At 47.3% G+C, this 24,655-nt stretch overlaps 1 protein-coding gene and 1 pseudogene across 3 annotated transcripts; both read right to left on the reverse strand.

Moving 5' to 3' along the window:
* Nucleotides 1-8,336: 8,336 nt before the first annotated feature.
* On the reverse strand, nt 8,337-18,304 carry LOC119296192. 3 transcript variants are annotated; one of them, XM_037574576.1, is made up of 7 exons: nt 13,612-18,304; nt 13,282-13,529; nt 13,048-13,198; nt 11,259-11,442; nt 10,846-11,172; nt 10,082-10,761; nt 8,337-9,140 (listed from the first exon to the last, which is right to left on the reverse strand). In XM_037574576.1, exons 1-7 carry the CDS (start codon nt 18,136-18,138, stop codon nt 8,553-8,555), a joined length of 6,705 nt encoding a protein of 2,234 aa, XP_037430473.1. In that variant the 5' UTR covers nt 18,139-18,304; the 3' UTR covers nt 8,337-8,552. The 3 variants fall into 3 exon arrangements, with proteins under 3 accessions (XP_037430473.1, XP_037430471.1, XP_037430472.1); XM_037574574.1 differs by having other exon boundaries at nt 10,846-11,178; XM_037574575.1 differs by having other exon boundaries at nt 10,082-10,758; nt 10,846-11,178; nt 13,612-18,303.
* Nucleotides 18,305-19,189: 885 nt separating this feature from the next.
* Nucleotides 19,190-24,655, reverse strand: part of LOC119292679 — a 35,446-nt pseudogene continuing 29,980 nt past the window's right edge.

Consider the following 24,655-nt stretch of genomic DNA (forward strand, 5'->3'; position numbering starts at 1 on the left):
GTTAAGGAATGTCGTTTTGACGTCCATTTGCCATATCTCATAATCATAGAATGTGGCAATTGCTAACATGATTCAGACGGACTTCAGCTTCGCTAAGGGTGAGAAGGTCTCATCGTATTCAACCCCTTGAACTTGTCGATAACCCTTAGCGACAAGCCGAGCCTTATAGATGGCCACATTACCATCCGCGTTAGTCTTCTTCTTAAAGATCCACTTATTTTCTATGGCTTGCCGATCATCGGGCAAGTCTGTCAAAGTCCATACTTTGTTTTCATACATGGATCCTATCTCGGATTTCATGGCTTCAAGCCATTTGTTGGAATCCGGGCCCGCCATCGCTTCTTCATAGTTCGAAGGTTCACCGTTGTCTAACAACATGATTTCCAGGACAGGGTTGCCAAACCACTCTGGTGCGGAACGTGTCCTCGTGGACCTACGAAGTTCAGTACCAACTTGATCCAAAGTTTCATGATCATCATCATTAACTTCCTCTCTAGTCGGTGCAGGCACCATAGAAACATCTTCCTGAGCTAAGCTACTCTCTGGTTCAAGAGGGGGTACCTCATCAAGTTCTACTTTCCTCCCACTTACTTATTTTGAGAGAAACTCTTTCTCCAGAAAGGATCCATTCTTGGCAACAAAGATCTTGCCTTCGGATCTAAGGTAGAAGGTATACCCAATAGTTTCCTTAGGGTATCCTATGAAGACGCATTTTTCCCACTTAGGTTCGAGCTTTTCAGGTTGAAGTTTCTTGACATAAGCATCGCATCCCCAAACTTTTAGAAACGATAGCTTAGGTTTCTTCCCAAACCATAATTCATACGGTGTCTTCTCAACGGATTTAGACGGTGCCCTATTTAAAGTGAATGCGGCAGTCTCTAAAGCATAACCCCAAAATGATAGTGGTAGATCGGTAAGAGACATCATAGATCGCACCATATCCAATAGAGTGCGGTTACGACGTTCGGACACACCATTACGCTGAGGTGTTCCAGGCGGCGTGAGTTGTGAAACAATTCCACATTTCCTTAAGTGCGTGCGAAACTCGTGGCTCAAATATTCTCCTCCACGATCTGATCGAAGAACTTTATTTTCCTGTCACATTGATTATCCACCTCGCTCTGAAATTCCTTGAACTTTTCAAAGGTCTCAGACTTGTGTTTCATTAAGTAGACATATCCATATCTACTTAAGTCATCAGTGAGGGTGAGAACATAACGATAGCCACTGTGAGCCTCAGCGCTCATTGGACCGCATACATCAGTATGTATTATTTCCAACAAGTTGGTTGCTCGCTACATTGTTCCGGAGAACGGAGTCTTGGTCATCTTGCCCATGAGGCATGGTTCGCACGTGTCAAATGATTCATAATCAAGAGACTCCAAAAGTCCATCTGCATGGAGTTTCTTCATGCGTTTGACACCAATGTGACCAAGGCGGCAGTGCCACAAGTATGTGGGACTATCATTATCAACCTTACATCTTTTGGCATTCACACTATGAATATGTGTAACATCACGTTTGAGATTCAATAAAATAAACCATTGACCAGCGGGGCATGACCATAAAACATATCTCTCATATAAATAGAACAACCATTATTCTCGGATTTAAATGAGTAGCCATCTCACATTAAACGAGATCCAGATACAATGTTCATGCTCAAAGCTGGCACTAAATAACAATTATTGAGGTTTAAAACCAATCCCGAAGGTAGATGTAGAGGTAGCATGCCGACGGCGATCACATCGACCTTGGAACCATTCCCGACGCGCAGCGCCTCATCCTTCGCCAATCTCCGCTTATTCTGCCGCTCCTGCTTTGAGTTACAAATGTGAGCAACTGCACTGGTATCAAATACCCAGGAGCTACTACGAGCGATGGTAAGGTACACATCAATAACATGTATATCATATATACCTTTGGCGTTACCGACCTTCTTATTCGCTAAGTACTTGGGGCAGTTCCCCTTCCAGTGACCATTTCCCTTGCAATAAAAGCACTCAATCTCAAGCTTGGGTCCATTCTTTGGCTTCTTCTTCCCGGAAATGACTTACCGGGCGCGGCAACTCCCTTGCCGTCCTTCTTGAAGTTCTTCTTTCCCTTGCCTTTCTTGAAACTAGTGGTCTTATTCACCATCAACACTTGATGTTCCTTTTTGATTTCCACCTCCGCTGATTTCAGCATTGAATATAACTCAAGAATGGACTTCTCCGTCCCTTGCATATTGTAGTTCATCACAAAGCTCTTGTAGCTAGGTGGAAGCGGCTGGAGGATTCTGTCAATGACCGAGTCATCTGGAAGATTAACTCCCAGCTAAGACAAGAAGTTGTGTAACTCAGACATTTTGAGTATGTGCTCGCTGATAGAACTATTTTCCTCCAACTTACAACTATAGAACTTGTCGGAGACTTCATATCTCTCGACCTGGGCATGAGCTTGGAAAACCATTTTCAGCTCTTGGAACATCTCATATACAGGATAGATTGTAAAGACAATTTTAGACTAAGTTCATGATAATTAAGTTCATTTGATCAAATTATTTAATGAACTCCCACTCAGATAGACATCCCTCTAGTCATCTAAGTGATACATGATCCGAATCGACTAGGCCGTGTCCGATCATCATATGAGACAGACTAGTCATCAATGGTGAACATCTCCATGTTGATCGCATCTACCATATGACTCATGTTTGACCTTTCGATCTCTCGTGTTCCGAGGCCATGTCTGCACATGCTAGGCTCGTCAAGTCAACCTAAGTGTTTCGCATGTGTAAATCTAGCTTACACCTGTTGTATGCGAATGTTAGAATCTATCACACCCGATCATCACATGGTGCTTCGAAACAACGAACTTTCGCAATGGTGCACAGTTAGGGGGAACACATTCCTTGAAATTTTAGTGAGGGATCATCTTATTTATGCTACTGTCGTTCTAAGCAAATAAGATGTAAACATGACAAACATCACATGCAAATCATAAAAGTGACATGATATGGCCAATATCATCTTGCGCCTTTGATCTCCATCTTCGAGGCGCGTCATGATCACCATCATCACCGGCATGACACCATGATCTCCATCATCGTGTCTTCATGAAGTTGTCTCGCCAACTATTACTTCTACTACTATGGCTAACGGTTAGCAATAAAGTAAAGTAATTACATGGCGCTTGTATTGACTCATAGGTCATACAATAAATTAATACAACTCCTATGGCCCCTGTCGGTTGTCATACTCATCGACATGCAAGTCGTGATTTCTATTACAAGAACATGATCTATCTCATACATCACATATATAATTCATCACAACCTTTTGGCCATATCACACCACATAACATACCCTGCAAAAACAAGTTAGACATCCTCTAATTGTTGTTGTATGTTTTACGTGGCTGCTATGGGTTTCTAGCAAGAACGTTTCTTACCTACGCAAAAGCCACAACGGTGATATGCCAATTGCTATTTACCCTTCATAAGGACCCTCTTCATCGATTCTGATCCGACTAAAGTGGGAGAGACAGACACCCGCTAGCCACCTTATGCAACAAGTGCATGTCAGTCGGTGGAAACTGTCTCACGTAAGCGTGCGTGTAAGGTCGGTCCGGGCCGCTTCATGCCACAATGTCACCGAATCAAGATAGGACTAGTAACGGTAAGCAAATTTAACAAATCATCGGCCACAACTACTTGTGTTCTACTCGTGCATAGAATCTACGCATAGACCTAGCTCATGATGTCACTGTTGGGGAACGTAGTAATAATTCAAAAAAATTCCTACGTGTCACCAAGATCAATCTAGGATATGCTAGCAATGAGAGAGAGGGAGTGCATCTTCGTACCCTTGAAGATTGCTAAGCGGAAGCGTTACAAGAACACGCTTGATGGAGTCGTACTCGCGGCGATTCAAATCGCGGAAGATCCGATCCAAGCGCCGAACGGACGGCGCCTCCGCGTTCAACACACGTACAGCCCGGGGACGTCTCCTCCTTCTCGATCCAGCAAGGGGAGAGGACAAGTTGAGGGAGAACTCCTGCAGCACGATGGCGTGGTGGTGATGGAGCTCGTGGTTCTCTAGCAGAGCTTCGCTAAGCACCGTGGAGGAGGAAGAGGTGTAGGAAGGAGAGGAAGGGCAGCACCAGGGCGTGTCAGGGTGTGGATGCCCTCTATCTCCCTCACTATATATAGGGGGAAGGGGGGAGGCACCCTAGGGTTTCCCCTAGGGGGCGGCGGCTAGGGCAGATTGGATCTCCCTAGGGAAACCCTAGGGAGACTTGCCCCCCAAGCTAAGCAGGTGGAGGCTTGCCTCCCAAGCCAGGTGGAGGCGCTCCACCTCCCCAAGCAATGTGGGAAAGGGTGTGGGGGGCGCACAGCCCCTTAGTGTGCTGGTTTGCCCCTTCCCCTTGGCCCATGAGGCCCTGCAACACTTGTCGGCGCCCCCGAAACACCTTTCGGTCATGCTGGCCATAGCCCGGTACCTCCAGAACACTTCTGGACTCCAATACCCTTCGTCCAATATATTGATCTTCACCTCCGGACCATTCCGGAGTTCCTCGTCACGTCCGGGATCTCATGCGGGGCTCCGAACAACCTTCGGTAACCACATACTATTCCCATTACAACTCTAGCGTCACCGAACCTTAAGTGTGTAGACCCTACGGGTTCGGGAATCATGCAGATATGACCGAGATACCTCTCCGGCTAATAACCAATAGCGGGATCTGGATACCCATATTGGCTCCCACATGTTCCACAATGATCTCATCAGATGAACCACGATGTCGGGGATTCAATCAATCCCGTATACAATTCCCTTTGTCCATCGGTATGTTACTTGCCCGAGATTCGATCATTGGTATCCCCATACCTCGTTCGATCTCGTTACCGGCAAGTCTCTTTACTCGTTCCGTAACGCATGATCCCGTTGCCAACTCCTTAGTCACATTGAGCTCATTATGATGATGCATTACCGAGTGGGCCCAGAGATACCTCTCCGTCATACGGAGTGACAAATCCCAGTCTCGATTCATGCCAACCCAACAGACACTTTCAGAGACACCTGTAGTGTACCTTTATAGCCACCTAGTTACGTTGTGACGTTTGATACACCCAAAGCATTCCTATGGTATCCGGGAGTTGCACAATCTCATGGTGTAAGGAAATGATACTTGACATTAGAAAAGCTCTTAGCAAACGAACTACATGATCTTGTGCTATGCTTAGGATTGGGTCTTGTCCATCACATCATTCTTCTAATGATGTGATCCCGTTATCAATGACATCCAATGTCCATGGTCAGGAAACCACAACCATATATTGATCAACGAGCTAGTTCAACTAGAGGCTTACTAGGGACATATTACGGTCTATGTATTCACACATGTATTACGGTTTCCGGTTAATACAATTATAGCATGAACAACAGACAATTATCATGAACAAGGAAATATAATAATAGCCACTTTATTATTGCCTCTAGGGCATATTTCCAATAGGGGTCGTGCAACCAAAATGAGCTCAAAATGTGGAATCCACGGAAAATGCTCGTGTTGCACAACTCTATAGAGACGCTAGCGCAATCGCACAATAGGAGGATACGAGACTTGTGCACAACCTACTAAGCAAAAATGCAACGACTACTATCCCAAGTATGCTATATGTATGGTGTTCCGGTGGTATGATCCAAGATGATCGAGTATGACAATCTTAATGTAGTATGATGCTATGGTCTTGCTTAAAAGCTCTTTGCTTATCTTTCTCTTTTGATTAAAAGCTTGTTTGGCTCTTTCTCTTTTGAGCTCTTTTGATGGCCACTTATGCAAAACTTCACGAACCAAGCTAGCAATTGTGTATGCGATGACAACCTCGTGTCACAAGATATGGTAGCAAGATACTGATACCATGATGATATGAGATATGCAATGGAAGGTGCAGATCGACTATCTCTCATGTGCACAAGTAGCGTTGCCGGCAATACTCAAATGGCTAGTCTCGTTAGGAAAGGTACGCAAAATGGGCTATGGGGTTATCAATGCAATGGCAAGGAGTACACCAAGGTGTCGTCGAAGTTACGTCCTTGCTTACGGTTGAGGGTGTCAAATGGTTGAGCGGTTGTTGTCGATGATGAGTCCGTGGCGAAGATGAGCGGCGGTGATGTCGATATCGAACCGTTCCTAGTTAGCCAAAAAAACCTAGGAAACGATGAATCCACAACTCAAATTCTCAAAACCAAATGTGTCAAAATTTGTTGGGGTTGGTAGCGGTCAAGTGGTGGTAGGGTTTGGTGTATTGAATGTGTAGCGGGAGTGGGGTTGTCGTGGTGGAGCTGGGTATGCGATGGAGGAAATGGTGGTGAAGAAAACTGCAAAAAATGCAGTTTCGGCAGAGGTAGCCGGATGATTCGGGTCAAGGTCCGAATGATCCGGGCAGGTCAACTGCACGCGGGTGAGGCTCGGGAAAAACTCAAAAACGGTGACAAATTCGAGGATTTCGGGGATTTTTTATGGATTTCACGGTGAATATGGTGGGGGAAAGGTTAGATCCACTTGCAACACAACGAATTCACATATCAAAATCAACAAAACTTCATCATACCAACAAATCACAAAAAAAATTAGGGGGCTATTTTTGTGGAGATTTTCGAAATTAGGACGAAATCAATAAAATTAGGCTAGAAAACAAAGAGGGAGGGCTCCAAAATCGTGATCAACGTGGCTCATGATACCAAGATGATGTAGGGTAGAACCCTAGATGCCCGATCTTTCACGATTGGAGCGGATCCCACGAAGAACACGAGGTGAAAACACGAGGGGAAACACGAGAGGATTCCCTCAAACCAACAAGATTTGATTACACATGTGCTAGATCCGCATACATGAAGAGATACACGATCCAAAGTCAACAAGGGACGATACAAGTAGCAAGTTCTTCTCCGTGAGGAGGTCTTGAAGGTCTTCCCGTGATGGGGTCTTGAATCCGCTTGGGGATCTTCTCCGTAGAGGTTGTGATCTCCTAGGGAGAAGGTACCAAGTGGATGAGCAAAGCTCTATCACCTAAATGAGCTAACCCTTTGCTAACCCTAGAAAAGTAGAGGAAGAGTCGTTTATATAGGCTAAGGGGGCGAAGGGGTACATGGGCCTCGGCCCAACACGCGCGCACAGGCGGGGGTCCAGATGATCCGGATGGGGAGCCGGGCGATACGGGCTTCAGGGACCCGAGTGATCCGGGAGATGGTCTGGATGGTCCGGGCATGGCGAGGAGAGTCCGGACGTCCCGGATGTCTGGAGGGGAGTCCGGATGTCCAACTGGGTCCGGATGATCCGGGACTCCGTCCGGATGATCCGGCTTCGAGGTGCATCTTCGGGTGCTCTCGGGTGGATTTGCCGGATCATCTGGACCGGGGTCCGGATCATCCGGCCAGGCTGGGACTTGGCTGAATTCTTCTCCGTCTTCGCGCATGTCTTCCTCCTTTGGTTCGCCTTGCTCCTTAGCTTCTCCATGGCTGCCTTCGATGTACCTGAGTATGCAAAGAGTTTCCGTTTGAGATAGTAGCCATGTCACATGCGTCTCAAAGAGGAATTGGGAGGAGTGATGTCACCTCGATTTCAAGAGCTCTCGCACATGCTCAAGTCATGGGTCCACTTGCACTTGATGAGACGATGATTGGTCCATGAGGATGAGCTTGGGATGCTCCGCATTAGTGGATTTTGCTAGTGTCACAATATTGACATAATTGACACGTGTGAGACATATTTAATCCACGAGATGGCCAAATGAAAAAGATTGTTTAGAGTCGAACAAGATTCTCAAAATAGTTGTGCAAGGTAGGGGGAGAAAACACATAGATTGAAGGACAGTGGGAGGAAGGAAGCAAATTGTCATGTGATGGCCGAGAAGATGGAGGAGAGGAAGGCAGTAATGAAATGCATTTGTCTACAACATGACGAATATGAAGTATCATCCCATGTGGATAGTCAATAGCACACAACATTTCTCTTTCTAAAGAATTGTTAGCTTGTGGCAACGCATGGGCATTGAACTCAGATTCTTTTACTACTTCTGCACTTACCCATGGTTTGAGAAATTTAGTGTCATTAATTGCAATAAGGAATATCATATATCCATAAACATCAGATTTTTACCAGTAGAACATGATCATGATGAACCAGCGAAATTTTTTAAATGCCCGTGGCACGCACGGGCATTCTACTAGTGTACCTAGGTTTGATGCCATTTTGTGGATATTCAAACATCCGGGCCAGTCCATGGACATTTGATGCATAGCGTGAGATGGCAAAGTGTCCAGACCTAGGGGTGTTTCAATGCACCGTGCTGGAGTTGCCCTAAAAGTTCAGATAGAACACCACATGCACAACTCAGCTTTGGTGAGCTGCAAAATTTATCCAGGTATGACGCCATATTGCTTCAAAGTGGGGACAAACTGCTCCATGCACGAAAATGAAGCAACAATAAATAACGGGCACATGCTATAATTACCAAATAAAACATGAATACTCGACAGAAAATTGGGCCAAAAGAATATCTGCTGTTAGCTTGATGGGGCCTGGCTACTTGTTGATGACGATTTGGCAACATAGATCTGCTTCATCCTACCAGTGCCATATTTCTTGTCGGAACCAGAGCTCCTCCCCGGATGTCCTGACCGACGTTGCCATTCATTCACAGTTCCAGCCCTTTGGGTAACCCTGGCCAGACGATCCTGATTATTATTAACTGGATGTTTGAACTGTTGATCCGATGGTAATGAAGACTGGTGTGGCTTGGGGGGCATCTTGGCAACTTGACCAGACTTGGGGTTGCTATTTGGGACTTCATTGCCGATCACACCTTTCCGGACAAATGAAGGCTCAGCAGTTCGAGCATCTGAACTGCTTGAGGCTGGCTGTTTAACATCCGATGACTGGGAGGCAGCTATACTTGGGAAACTCTTGTTGCTATCTGATGTTGAGGGCTCCTGGAACCGCTCATTTGTACTTGACTTGTCAATTACCACATTATCAACATACTGTGATGCCGCTGTACCATCTATTGGATGCCGTTGCAGTTGCACTGACAACGGGACAGAGTGCATAGGCACACGTGGCCAACAAGGTTGCACCTGTATTTTCGCAGATGACTGGAATAATAGTCACGAAGTTAGTTAAAATGCGAACAGAGAAAATTTTGTGGCACAAAAACAAAACAGAAAATTGTTTGTAACCAGGTTATTTAGTTCAATATACAATGATCATAGAAAATATACCTTGGGGGCTCTCCTAAAAAATACAATGATTTTATTTGGAACTGGCAATGGCAAGCAATTGTATGAACATAAATTAAAGCTGCCATAGAGAAAAGCACAAACAGATGCAATGCTTCCGAAGCAGAACAGCTACGATGTCCACATCATGAGCAAGGCCAACCTTCGGATCACCGCCGGGGCAAAGAAACTAGGGTCATTTGTTTTGTGGGGGGTCACTTGTAACAAACTCTATCCTCTATAGATGAGGCAAAATCTTATGCCTCCATTTCAAAGAGAGAAAAAACAGTGCATATCGTCAATAATAATGGGTCAACCCTACACCCCGGGCACATACTGGAAAAGGCTAACAAATCCGAGCTACTACCTAGATTCAAGAATATAAGGTGCATCAGTTTTCGTGCCAGTCAAACATATGTATGTTTGATCAAGATTATAGAAGAAAATATCAACATCTACAATACAAAATAAGTAAAATATGAAATACTTTTCTTGATGGATCTAATGATACAAATATGGTTTTGTAGATACTGATACTTTTTTCTAAAAATTTGGTGAAATATGCAAATGTTTGACTTCTGAAAAAACTAATACACCTTATATTTTGGAAGGGAGGGAGTATAGTAAATGCTGCCACAAAGTGCCTCCAACTGTTTCATGCATATGAGGTTATGCACATCACTGAGAGAGAGAGATTACTCTTTCTGATCCTATAACACAAACTAATCACCCTTCTGATAATGAAATGGATATCCAAACACATAAGCATGAACCAATTTGATTCTCTAAACATGTTATCTGAACCAACTATTGCATACCTGGAATGAAGCCATGTCAAACATTGTCAGCGGGGATGGGATTGGCATGATAGAAGTTGCACGTAGATGTGGCACTTGAGTAGGAAAACTGGGTGAGGTTACTTGACCAGGTAGCACATTTTGGTTGTTTGGATCACTCTGGCTGATGCCAACAGAAGGTCCTTGGTTTTGCTTCCAATCAGGCTGCTTGTCACCAGGAATGTAAGTGGCTCCCATAAAACCAAGCCCCATCTGACCAAATTGCCCAAGTGGGGCAAAGTGGTTGTAGACCACCATATGTGGAGGACCTTGCACGCCTGGGATTCCTCCAGGGCTAATGAAAGGACCAGCGAATCCAGTAGGGGGACGATAAAATGAATCCACCATAGATGGCCAAGCACCCAACTGTGCTGAAGGCAAAGCGTTGCTTCTTTGAGGCTGTTGACCCAAAGTGCCGGCAGATTCATCACTTGGCCCAAATGCAAAAGGATGTGCTCCTAACATTGTGTTCATCTCGAAGCAAGAGAAGTGAGACGGCTGTGCAATGGGGAACTGAGAAAGCGTTGGCCCTGGCACCTGTGGGCTTGGTAAAGAAGGCCACAGGGACATTGACGGAGTGTCAACTGACAGGTCTGCTGGAAGAGCAACCGTCAGTGGCTCCTCTCCAGATGATTGACCAGGTTGACCTGTTATTGCCCCTGCTTAAGTTTTATTAAGCTCTATAAATACAGGTGCATCTAAAAGGTAATTTTTAAATCAAATAATCAACAACCAGAAGATCATACCTCCGGCTGTTAACCGAGTGAGATCCTTACTGCTAAAGCTATTTTTGTCTGAAGCAGAAGCTTCAGTTCCAACTGCCTCATCAGTACAAATAGCTGCAACAGCCACAGCAGAAGCAGCTGCTTCAGCCTCAGCTTGAGCTTCAACCTCCTCTGAGTTTGGACATTGATCTTTAGTAGTAGCCTTCTCCTTATCGAACAAAACAGCAGCAGTACTGTTATCACCAGGCAAATTTCGGTCAATCTTCATTTCAGACCAAGATGAACCTGGAGCACCAAGCCCATTTGAAATTGTTCGGGTGATGGGAGCCAGTACGGTTGGCGAGGTAACTGCCCCTGAGCATTGTAATTGTTTCATCATCAATGAAGCTGCTGGAAGCATTGTACAATACTAATACAAACCATGATGTGCTTACCAAACTGAATCTTCTCCCCAGCCAAAAGAGAATTGATAGGGCTAGCAGATGATGTGTATGCCATGTCCATGGTTACTGTAGGAGATAGAGCATTATTGGACTCCAAAGGAAAGCCAGAACCTCCTTGTTCAAACTTTGCTGGTTTCATTGCTTCCTCAAGTTGAATTTGAGTTAATGGCATAACCTAGCATGGGCACAAGTTGTCAGAAGCTATACAAGCACAGAATTGTAAGACATTCAGAGTTAGAAATAACTCGTCTTTAAAAGATAAACGTGCCAATTGTTGCCTGAACACTCAGAAGTACATGTAAAACCACAATATTGGTTAAGAAAATCAATACTCCCGCCATTCTTAAATAGATGCCGCACTAGAACGCATGGCCAAACTTCCAATCACTTTTTTGAACACTAAAATATATACAGTTATTCAGATTTGTCGCAATGAAATCATATTAATGCAATATATTTCCGTACCACTAATTCATTATATCTCTTTATTCTAAAATTGACTACTGACGCAGTAATCTCATTAAGCCATGTCACTGCTAAATTCCATTCATAAACTAGTTAAGATTTCCTTTTTCAAAACTTGCTTAAGATTTCCTATTTACTGCACTTGTGCTTTGTGAGTGCGGTGCAAACAGTGAACTTAAAAGACATTGCAAAACAATTGGTTGGTTCGTGCACTGAAAGACTGCGTTGATCAGAACATACAAACCACTGCCACGTGCTCTAGGAAATAACAAGCATGGACATCCATTTATACGTATGAGTTCGCCACATCAGAGTGGATAAGTGCTTAGTAGTACATGTGCTATCTAAAGCATTGATCCTATTTTCCATTCTTTGGGTGCATCCAAAATTATAATTTTCTGGTTTCTTAGCGAAACAGTGAAGATTGTGATTATGATGTGAGTGATCATGATTTGATGTGAGCAGAAATAGTAGATTATAACCATTCTGTTTGTGCTACCGACATAAATTCACGCGCTAATATTTCTACAAAGATGCATTCACCATTTCTATGATTCAATAATCTGCTAGCTATTAGGGCACTGAAAGTTCTGATCATTTAGTAGTACTAAAAAAAAGTCATCCCATAACTATTACTAAAAATTATACATTATATATGTTTCAGTAATCGTCATACACACACTGTTCATTATAAGTTACTTTTGCTTTCGGAGTGTTAGAAGAGAGGTTCACCTTTGAGAAAAGACATTCAAACCATTTCGGAAACAAAATATCTTTGAACAATTAAAGGCATGATTGTACATACAGGGTTACTTGATTTTAAAATATATCAAAAGTATCAACTTACTATTCAAGCTGCAACACGTGGACATGACCGTAGTTTCTATTTTAATAGCGTATAATAACGAAAAGTAGAAGTTAGATTTCTATCTTGGAGATAACATCAATGTCCAAATATTAAGTACATGTATAGCATGGCCCACCCAGCACAAAGTTAGGATGAGTGCCCGATCCAAAATAACATGACTTCACTGACATGCAGAAATTTCGCAATGTAGGTTATTTTATTGTATAGTGCTAGCTCACTTCCCATCATTTATGAAGGGAAACTGTGAAACTATCTGCTTTGGATATAAAATGCTTTTGCCTGCAGAATATATAAGCAGCACAGGACTGTCCACATTAACTTGGCACACAGAAGATGAAGTCAGCAGAAACACAAAATGAAGGTCCCCCAAGGCACCCAAGGCACTTCGTACTGTTTTGAATAATGATCTGCACATAGGGACAAAAAAACCTTTCTAAAGCAATCTACCTGCTGGTTCGTTTGTGAACTATCCCAGTTGCCCATGTTAAATGGAGTGCCAATGGACGATGTTTTATTATTGCTTTCTGATAAGCATGCCACAAGCTTTGTTGCGGCACTAGAAGTTATCAAGTCGGAGGTTGCCTGGCTTCGGATAGGCCTGCAAAAGAGTTTTTGAACAAGGTTCTAAACAAGAATCCTAGTTAAATAGCATAAACATAACTAAGATACAATGGTACATACTTCTTTGCATGGTAATTTGTACGAGGTCCTGTGTTAGCTGAAGGTGGCCGCCCTATGGGTGTCATTGAAGCTGTATCACCCATGAATGAAGATGATGGTTCGGCGTGATCAAGGACCCTTCCTTCAACTGCAAGGACAGAACCCGAAGAAACTTTCTTCGCAGGTTCCCCACCCAAAGAAAGTGTCCCCTTATAAATACTTGAACTGCTAGAGCTGTGTAGAGACGTTTGATGCTGCTTGCGGGGAGCCTGGTTCAACAAACACGAAAGCATTAATTTTAGGAAGACAAATACATATAAGGCACCAATGTAAAGGATGATAACTTGGCACCTTTGCCATCCTTATTTTGGATCTATTTTCTTTCTCCCTCTGCTCTCTCCTGACACTCATGATCTGCTTCTTGGACCTGACTTCAATGAAACCATCTGCATCAACAGGCATTTCAACGCCTTGCTGCCTAACGATGCGTACAACTCCAGCATGTAACGAGGTATTAGCGTCTCCCTCGGGGATACCACCTGCTCTAGATTTCTTGTACCCACAATGAGACCTGTCATAAGATGGAGCCTTCTGTGCAATTCTCTCTGTTTTACTATAATAATGAGCAGATGTAGATGAAGAATCTGCTCCATTAATATCACTTGCATCATTTGTACCTTCCTTTCTGTTCACATTTCTCACCGGGATCTCCCTTGCCAATCCATTGGGAACCGGATTCTCATTCTGCTCATCGTGGCACTCAGAAGCTAGGGTTTCGTTCTTCTCAACATTTGTCCGCACTCTAAATTCAGTTCTTCTTATGTTCCTACGAGACCTTCTCTGGAATCCTCTGGAATCTTTATGAAAAGTTTCAACAGCTGAGCCTGTTGATCCCATATTAGATTCTTTAACAGCATAACCGTATCTCCTCCCACTTCCACCAGATACAGCGCCTGCCTTTAGGCCACTCAAGGCTTTCCCATATGAACCAACTTGAGAAGATTCTGTGTTATTGAAAGAAGATTTGTGATTCCGCTTTGAGGAGAGATCATTATTCCTCTGAGAATCACCTTTTGAAAGTCCGAAAGATGCATTTTTTTCAATTGAAGTTCTGTCTAATCGGCTGTGAAATTCATTTAAATCAGCCATCCGGTTGATTTCAGATTCATTGCGCTGATGCAAATTTGATTCTCTTGGGGTATTCTGATTTGCATTTGGATCCATCTCATTAGGTATACCACTCGAAGCATTCTGTTTCGATATATGTGGAGTTGGTGCGGGGGGCTGAACGGAGGGCACTGCCTGAGAATGTGGTCTTACATTCTGGGCAATAGGGCGGGCATGCTTCAACTGACCAAACTTGAATAAAGGAGCTGATGAAGGGAGCAGTTGAGCCAGGGATGGGTTAATCTGATTGTGGAGATGGATCGGCATCTGTATGGAGCCAATCTGAATGGCTCGAACCGGAGTTGGTATTAAAGATGACCCGGAAAACAAACCGACCTGCAGACTAACAGGAACTTCATTCTGGTAAGTTACTGCTGATGTTGATGAATCAATAGGGGGGGCAAAAGATGCCTGAGGTAACTTGGAACTTGGCACAGCTGTGCTACCGGATGGATCAACATTGGATTCATCGGTCAAGGCATTTGTTTGATCAAGAGCTAAGTCTTGAAGCATAACAAGGTCACAAGGATCAATTGAACCACAACTCAACTCTTGCTCCAAGACGCCCAAGTGTACACCAACTTCCAGTTCTGTGCTCTTCACAGAAGTTAATTCAAGCTCACTATTCGGGGGAATTTCAACCTGTACACCCTGATCAAATCCAAGTATAACTGGTTCCGTTTCTGCAGTTGTATTATGTTCATCTGCAAACTCATCATCCAAGTCAAGATGCACGTCTGTGAACTCATTAGCCAAGTCAAGAGTATCACCATCGCCATCATTGATTTCATCTTCTTGGTAGCTATTGCCTTCCTCATCATACACATCCTGTTTTTGCTTGGATTCATTGTGTTCACTTGGCCATTCATCATCATCCATGTGAGAAGTCGTGCTTGAGGTAGCGATTCTGCTTATGTTTGCTGCATCTAAAGTTGAAGCTGCTTGGTCATTATCAGATACCACAGTGCGATCACCATCAGCAGAAGTTGGCAGTGCAGGCGAATCACCAGACACATCCATCTCGTCATGGGAAACATGTGGAGGTGACCTAGGAGGGCTTGAAACAGAAAGAGAAGATTGTGAGCCCAAGACAGGGCTTGCCCTATCCCCATTTTGCTGCTCATTGACAACAATGCCTTCAGCAGGTGTCCCATGCTGGCGGGATACCTCTTGGTGTGCACTACCATATTGGCTGTGCATAGTCTGTTCATCATCTCTACTGGAACTCTCTCTCATTACATCATGAATGAAAGATGAATTGGCATGTTGAATAGAAGCACTAATTGCACTTCCATGCATTGAGGTCACAACAGGTGGTGGGGGTACACGTGGTTGCCGCATAGGGTAGCAGGATTTTGTAAAAGAGGAGAAATCATTAGCCTCGGAGTTCTGGAACATTCTCTCTCCTTGTTGAGCATTGGGGCTTCCGTAGGAACCACTAGGCAGCCAAGTAGCATCTCCAAACCTATCACTGTTAAAAAAATGAGTGCCAAATTCAGACTGCTTAAAACAGTTATTCTCCCTCGGTGCATCCCACCTTGGAACTCTTCCTTGACTGTAATCTTCCAGTGCCCATGGTGAATCATTGATTTGGTCTCTCGAAGATGGCTCGACTAACGATGCCCGAAATCCATCATAAGAATCTTTTTTAGGGAAGCTTCCCCTCTTAGTACCCAAAGTGTCGCACCGTGGACTGTAATGTAGATTTTCTTGGTCTTCAAATGCAGCCCTTGCACTGTGGTACTCGTGTTCTCTATCAACCAAGCCTGAGTGCCCATCTCCCATAGTGTTGAGCGCCCTTGGAACTGTATCACTGTACCGGTTGAGACTGGAAGCCACCAATGACATGGAGGTATTGATGCGCTCACCCAGTCTGCTAATATCATGTCTTTCACCAGCATTATTGTACCGTGACACATCCCTATCTTTCAAGGCTCCAAGTGTTTGTTCATCATTGGCAGCTGAAGTAAGATTTCCATCACTCATGTTTGATTCGGCTCGCCGTCTAGCAATCCTTGCCTCCAATTCCAGGAGCTTTTGACGTGCGGCTTCTCTACGCCGCTCCTCCTCCATAGCAAACCTCGTCTTCTCTTCCTCCCTAGCAATTCTCTGCTCCTCAACTCTTCTGGCAGCTTCCAGCGTCTCTTGCTCGGCTTGCCAAACAGCCTGTCTTGCCTCTTCTTCCACCAACCGCCGCCTTTCCTCCTCCTCTCTTATCAGCTTCTCCCTCTCCTCATCTTGTTTCCGAGCGATTTCTCTGACTCTGGCCTGTTCTTCCACTACCCGCTGTCTCTCTTGCTCTTGTACCCTCAAGATCCTATCGAGCTCAGCCTCAAATGACTCCCTTACTGGATCATGGAAATCTGATGGTTTGGTTGTTTCTTTTTTCTTCTTTATTGAACTGAAACTAACAGCAGAAATGCTATCAAAACCGATATGCTCAACTAAAGGCCTTACAGGGACTCCAGCGAGCCACTTATCCCTGCCAAATTTTGTTCCCAGCTCATTAACTAAAGGTCCCTTATCAGCAAGATATGGCATCACCTTGGAAATGGGATTATTCTGGAAAGACTTCCCTCTGTACCAGTTATTAGAATTATCATTGTAACATTCACCTGCAGTTTCCCCAACATGTGCGCTTCCATGCAGTTCAGTCCCAATCTGTCCATAGGCTCGCACAGCAGGATCCTTACTAGTATTGCACAAATCCTTGGAGGCACCATTAGTAATGCCTTCATGGTAAAGTAATTGTCCGCTTCCTTTGCCTGCACTGTAAGGACGACCATCTGTCTTCTCCACATTGTGGCTTGGCATAGGAGATCGCCACAAACCATCTTGCCCGCCCTCTTTATTGGGAGCAATGGAATCTCTCCCCCAGGACTCATTTTTTAAGTGCTCCATTGTCGCGCCATAAAGGCCGCACCCTGGAACCATGGTCTCAATCCTACCAAATCCCCTCTCTTTACTGTCACGATCTGGCAGACTCAGCACTGTATCACGCTCATCATCAGCCCAATCAGCATCATACCTAAGCCGCACCAGTGGCAGCGGCCCCAAATCATGAGTTTGCACTTTCTCCACTGAACCATGGAGACCAGTACCTGTGACGCCACCAGAAGCCAAGGGCTCAGCACCACGCGAGGGCATCACATGTGGTCGCATGCCCAGGGACATCAGCTGTGTCTCCGGCATGGCGGCTTGAGCCCCATAAAGGTCTTTCTGGCGATGCTGCACGGGTGGCGGAGGTGGTGGCGCCACCGCTGCTTTAAGAGAAGGGAAGTCCTCGCCCCGCAAGACGACAGCTTTCTCCTGGAATCCATACGACGGGGGCCTGGAAACGCCACTAGGAGCCGGTATCGAGCCCAGTGGATTCTCGGATGCCGGAGCAGGCTTCGTCCACCCAGCCACGGCCCCGCCGGATCGGGGCGGTGTTGAGGCGACCCCACCGCCTGCAGTGGCGGTCGCGCCCTCAAAGCGCTCGTGTTCCTTGCGGAGCGAGGGGAGGTTCAGAGGCGGCGGTACGGAGAGCTTGGGCTGCTGCGGCTTGGCCATAGAGGAGGAGCCGCGACCGCGGGAAAGCACCACCATGCCGCCGCCGCCGCCGGCAGAGGGGGCAGCGGGGCGGGAGGGGCGGCCGCCACTTTGGGATTGGGCGGACTGGCCGTACGATCGGTTGAGGTTAACGGATACAAACTTGCCGGGGTGCGACATCGGCGGCTGTGGCGGCCGCGGAGCGCATGAAACCCTAGCTGCAGCCCGATGCGCGGGTGGGCGTGCGGGGAGGGGCTGGAGGAGGCCACGGCTCGGGGTTTATGCGAGGGCTGGTGGAGATGGGGAGGAGGTGGCGGCGACGGCGGCGGCGGCGGTGGGGTGGTGGGATTTGGAACGGGGGGTTGGTGCCGGGTCTGGAAGAGGGACGCGGGGGGGAGAGATGCGAGTGAGCACTGCGGCACGAATCTTGGAACTACCAGTAGACCGTCCGTGTTGCCACAGGCACTTTTAAAGATTTAGGGGTTGTATATATCTCTATTTTTAATGGAGCAGTTGGTAGGATTGCGTTTATAAATTTTTTTTCATCCCATCATTTTCGTCTGTTTTTTCCGCATGATTTCTTTCCGTCCCCCACCTTCCACCTTCCACTCTGGTTCCACCGATTTTCACCCTCCCACGGAGAAAAAAAATGCTCTAAACAACCGTGCAAGCACCTCTTCTCCTCGATTACCCTCGCTTATACCTGGCCAAACCTCGGGCCGGGCCGGGCTTCAGGCCAGGCGTAGCCAAGCCCGACACAAAAAACTCAGGCCCGGGCCCGGCCCGGCCCGGCCATCGGGCCTGTGTTTCTGGGCCCGAGCCCGGCCCGAACACGTAAAAGCCCGTCGGGCTTCGGGCCGGCCCGGCCCGACCTTCAGAAAATGGCAAAAACGACGGGCCCGGGCCCGGCCCGACCCGACCTTCGGGCTCAAAAACTAGGCCCGAGCCCGGCCCGGGGGCAGCGTCGGGCCGGGCCGGGTCGGGCTTTTTTGGGCCGGGTCGGGTCGGGCTTCCCATGACCAGGACTACCCTCGCTCTACTCCTAATTGAGCAGTTGGTAGGATATCCACAATTTTTTTCGTCCCACCATTTTCGTCCGGTTATTTTTTGCATGTTTTTTTTCGTCCCCCACCTCCCACTCCGGTTCCACCGATTTTCACCCTCCCACGAAGAAAAAAACGCTATAAACAACTGTGCGAGCAGCTCTTCTCCTCGATTACCCTCCCGCGTCCTAGGGTTTCCTACGCCACCGCTGCCGCAGGGGAACTCCTCGACTAGCCCAGCCTCCTGCCGCTCCGTCGCCTTCTATTCCCGTCACCGCAGTCGCCCCCTCCATCTCCTGCCGGAGCCACTCCCCTTCTGCGAACATCCTGCTTGCGTGGTACATGACCGGTACAGCGGCCCTGACGGGGAGCGAGAACTGCCACGGGAACATGGCAGTGAGCCCCTCGTTGAAGACCTGTGCGGAGAGCAGTTACGCATGCGGGGCCGCGGCGGCGATCCCCGTGGTGTCCCCGGACCAGAGGCCGTCGAGGATGTAGAACGCTGGGAGCGCGGTACCGACGAGGAACTCGTCCATGGTGTGCGTGGCGAGGAGGAGGCGCACGAGGCCGCGAAAGACGGGCGCGAATGGGTTGGGCTTCCCGGGGCGTTGCGGGAAGGCGGGCGTGGCCAGGAGGAGGAGGTAGGGGAGGAGCAGGACGCCAAAGGCGATCTTCAAGAGCGGCACAGTGGTCGAGAAGGCCAGTACGGCGGCGGCACCCAACGTGTTGAGTTGCTTGATGGAGAAGAGGTGGTGGTGGTAGTGCGGGAGCGCGGTGGGCGCGGTGGGCTCCGGGTGCAACGGCAGCGCGGCTGCCCCCATCGATGGCAGTGCGATGCCGCCCCACTATCGGGCACACACTGCCGGACATCGTCGTGATCTTGGCTTGTTCACAATGTCGTTGGGTTCTCCTTGTCCGCTGAGACAAGCAGCTTGTGTTGAGTTTTGATCCACCTCTTCCGTTGAGCAATCCTAGCGTGTTAAAAACAGTGTTGTAACTTTTGTCTTTGATGGTTTATTACTATGCTTTCCTTTGTCGCAGAATTACTAGAGTCGGGAAAGGGAGGCAAAGTTGTTGGACGATGATGATATGAGATTGACAACCCGTTTCCTGCATCCTCTAGGAGTAGGATTTGGAAGCGTTTTGGGAAGTAGACTGAAGACCAAGACGATAGTAATTCTGGTGATGTGAGACGGTGTGGTAGCCACCCAATTAGTTGTAATTCTGGGACCGCATGTTGTGACTCAACTTGATAATTCTGTGTTGTAGGAAACAACATCGCATATTTTTCAAGAGGAGTGGCCGGAGGAGAACAGAAGAAATTAATGATAAAGATGGCGTCGACACTCTTCATGAATGTCATTCTTTCTAGGAACTGAATTTATTGTACAAAAAAATGCATATGTATGAAAACGTCAATTAAAATGTGCTTTGCAATCCATTATAAATAATCCATCAAGTGATAACCAAGTCCTACTGTTCCTGGTTGGTTTTGAAGTGTTCTGGTGGCACTTGTTCTCTCATATGAAATGGAGAGCCGAACAAGTGCCGAGTCCTATTGTTTCTGGTTGGTTTTGAAGTATCCAGAATAACTATCTATAACTACAGACTGTCTTCTGCTCGAGTTTTAGTATCTCAGTAAAGAAATAAATGTTGGGGAATGTAGCATGCAATTTCAAAAAATTCCTACGTTCACGCAAGATCTATCTAGGAGATGCATAGCAACGAGGGGGAGAGTGTGTCTACATGCCCTCGTATACTGTAAGCGGAAGCGTTTCACAACGCGGTTGATATGGTCGAACTTTCTTCGCGATCCACCGATCGAGTACAGAACGTACGGCGCCTCCGAGTTCTGCACACGTTCAACTCGGTGACGTCCCTCGCCTTCTTGATCCAGCAAGACATCAAGGTAGTAGATGAGCTCCATCAGCACGACGGCGTGGTGATGGTGACGGTGAAGTGATCCGCGCAGGGCTTCGTCTAAGCACTACGAAGATATGACCATGGGAGTAAATGGTGGAGGGGGGCGCTGCACATAGCTAACAATTTTCTGGGGTGTACTGGGGGCGCCCCCACATATATATAGGTGGGAGGGAGAGGGAAGGCAGCCAGGGTGCGCCCCAAGTAGGATCTGAATCCTACTTGGGATTTCCCCAAGTGGCGCCCCCCTGCCTTTTTTCACTGGAGAAGAAAAGGGAAGGGGGAAGAGAGAAGGAAGGGGGGCCGAAACCCCTCTTTTCCTTCTCCCAATCGGGCTTCTGCCATAGGAGGGTGCACCACCCCTTGTGGGCTGGTGTGCTCCCCTCTCATGGCCCATATGGCCCATATCTTCCCTCTGGGGGTTTCGGTAACTCCTCCGGTACTACGATATGTACCCGGTACCCTCCGGAACACTTTCGGTGTACGAATACCATCGTCCTATGTATCAATCTTTACATCTCGACCATTCCGAGACTCCTCGTCATGTCCGTGATCTCATCTGGGACTCTGAACAACATTTGGTCACCAAATCACATAACTCATATAATACTATATCGTCATCAAACGTTAATCTTGCGGACCCTACTGGTTCGAGAACTATGTAGACATGACCGAGACACTGAAAGCACAAGTGATCCCTGGGTGATTTTGGTAATTAATGTCAACATATCTCTTGTTGGACTAATACTTCTACCCAGTGTATTTCAGATAAGTTCGACATTGGAGTGGCATGGACATGGACAAGAGGATGTGGAACCTCTTCAAGATGCTAAGGACAAATATTGGCAAAAGCTCAAGACTCTGCATTTTCATTTTAGTGATCCAAGATCACATTGACTCCATAGGAAAGCAAATACTATTAAAAGGGGATAAGGTGTTGCTTAACGGCTTGCTTGCTCAAAGTGCTTAGTGATATGCTCCAAAGCCCTCAACCACTTTCTCATATCCACATATGTCCTAAACCTAAAAGTCAAACTCGGCCCCACCGATTTGATATATCCCGCGCCACCAAGTTCATTTGACATAGCCACTGTCAAAGCCTAATCAGTCCGGTCTCACCTATGGGATCTCGGTCTCACCGAGATGGGCTTGCACACTTCATGTTGCATGTTGCAACAAATTCGGTCCCACTGAGTTTGTGCAATCGGTCCCATCGAGTTTGCTTGACCAATCCTCTGTTTGCTCATTACCAAAATCGGTCTCACCGAGTTTGTGTAATCGGTCAAACCGAGTTGAGGTTTTACCCTAACCCCTGCACATTGGTCCCACCGAGTTGACCTTGTCGGTCCCACAGAAAACTCTAACATTCATATTTTGACCTAAATCGGTCTGATCGAGTTTTACCATTCGGTCTCACCGAGTTTGGGAATCTGTGTGTAATGGCTAGATTTTGTGTGGAGGCTATTGAGGGAGTCCTGGATTAAGGGGTCCTCGGACGGCCGGACTATTAACATGGGTCGGACTGTTGGGCTATGAAGATACAAGATAGAAGACTTCTTCCCGTGTCCGGATGGGACTCTCCTTTGCGTGGATGGCAAGCTTGGTGATTCGGATATGTAGATTCCTTTCTTTGTAACCGACTTTGTATAACCCTAGTCCCCTCCAATGCCTATATAAACCGGTGGGTTTAGTCCATAGGGCAGAATCATAATCATACAGGCTATGCTTCTAGGGTTTTAGCCATTACGATCTCGTGGTAGATCAACTCCTGTGATACTCATATTCATCAAGATCAATCAAGCAGGAAGTAGGGTATTACCTCCATAGAGAGGGCCCAAACCTGGGTAAACATCGTGTCCCTTGTCTCCTTTTACCATTAGCCTTAGACGCACAGTTCGGGACCCCCTACCCGAGATCCGCCGGTTTTAACACCGACAATGGTGCTTTCATTGAGAGTTTCACTGTGACGTCGAAGATAGGATTGATGGCTCGCCTTGTTATCAAGGACAACATCACCTCCGGAGGAGCCCTGGCCACAGGCCAAACCCTCCGACTGGGCGGCTTCACTATGACTGCCAGTCGGCCGTCGGGCCGACGATGACTTCTCGGGTCATCGAAAATCTCCTCCGCGTCAACTCAGAATACTCCAAACAGATGGATCCAACAGAATTGTCGTCTTTAAACGAACTCCTGGATCGCATCGCTGCCTTGGGAGTCGCTACAGACTACGATCGGATTGGGCTTAAACCCAATCAGAGAGAAATTGAATCTCCGCCGATCACCCATCAGATAGTGGTAGTCGAGGAGCAATACAACAACTCTTCCTCCATATTGAGGACGAACTATGTTCGGATTTCTGAGCTCTCAGAGCCGGATACCCGTCCGCGGGAAGACGTGCCCCGTACTCCAAACCTAGAGTCGGACTGTGGGCCTAAAAAATTGGTTGATATCCCGGAGCCCAAACTGTTAAGCTCGGAAGTTTCTCAAACTCCGGATCCCGGATTGGGTTAGGGTCCGGACTTAAAACCACCCACCCACCCAGATACACGCAATCTTATCCACATCAGACAGCAGTCTCAAGAAACGGTCCATCACTTTTGGGCCAGATTCATCCTTATCAAAGACAAGATCAAAGACTGCCGCGATGAAGACGCGATCTCATTATTCTGCAAAAATTGTACGGACGAGAGAATCCTCAATGCCATCAACCGCCGTCATGTATTACACTTCGTTGACTTGGCAACCATGTTACAGAAGTACTGCACAATGGAAAGCGCCTGGAAAACTCAGGCAGCTTCTTGGGGGCCACCGGTTTCCACTCAACCCCTCGTCTGGACAAAAAGGATGCACCCTCATCGGACGCCTGATCCAATAGTGAAAAAATCGAAGCCCATTACGGGGCGCTGAATCGTTCTGGAGGGGTGGCTCGATAGTGTAACGCCCCGGATCCGATGCGCCAGGTGTCTGCTAGTTATTCGCCGCCGTTGCCATGTCATTTGCTTGCGTGTTGCATTTTATCATGTCATCATGTGCATTTCATTTTGCATTCGTGTTCGTCTCATGCATCCGAGCATTTTCCTCGTTGTCCGTTTTGCAATCCGGCGCTCCTATGCCCTCCGGCGTTCCCCTTTTGTCCCTCGTTGTGAGTGGGTGTTAAACCTCTCGGAATGGACCGAGTCTTGTCAAGTGACCTTGGTATAGCACCGGTAGACAGCCTGTCAAGTTCCGTGCCATTTGGAGTTCGTTTGGTACTCCAACGGTTAACCGGGTAACCGTAAAAGCCTCCTTCTCTTTGCAGCCCAACACCCCTTCCAAAATGGCCCAAAACCCATCTAACTCCCCTCCATGCTCTCGGTCGTTCGATCACGATCGTGTGGGCGAAAACCGTGCCTCATTTGGACTCTCCTAGCTCCCTCTACCTATAAAACTAGACCTCCCCCAAAATTTTCGGGTCATTCTACCCCAAACCCTAGATTTTTCCCCTCCGCGCGCGCCGGACATGTCCGTCCCTAGCCGGACGCGTCCGCGGCCGCGCCCCGTCCAATCGGAGGCCACCACGTGGAGACCGCCGCCGCCCCGCGCGGCCCGTCCCCAGCCCCCGCGGCCCGAGCCGGCCCCCGCGCGCCGCCCCGCCTCTCCGCCGCCGCCGGCCACGGCCCCGCTCCGCTCGAGCGCTCTCCCGCCGCCGCCCGAGGCGCTCCTCCGCCTCCGAGCACCGCCGCCGGCCTCGCCCC

This window comes from Triticum dicoccoides, chromosome 4B (assembly GCF_002162155.2).
Source record: "Triticum dicoccoides isolate Atlit2015 ecotype Zavitan chromosome 4B, WEW_v2.0, whole genome shotgun sequence".
NCBI lineage: Eukaryota > Viridiplantae > Streptophyta > Magnoliopsida > Poales > Poaceae > Triticum > Triticum dicoccoides.

Excerpts from the sequence above, each read along its gene's own strand:
- LOC119296192 (XM_037574574.1), bottom strand. The coding sequence starts at position 18,138 with ATGTCGCACCCCGGCAAGTTTGTATCCGTTAACCTCAACCGATCGTAC. Across the intron at positions 11,443-13,047 it reads GTTCACAAACGAACCAGCAG|GTTATGCCATTAACTCAAAT; the intron begins GTAGATTGCTTT and ends TGCCCATGCTAG. Across the intron at positions 10,762-10,845 it reads CACTCGGTTAACAGCCGGAG|CAGGGGCAATAACAGGTCAA; the intron begins GTATGATCTTCT and ends ATAAAACTTAAG.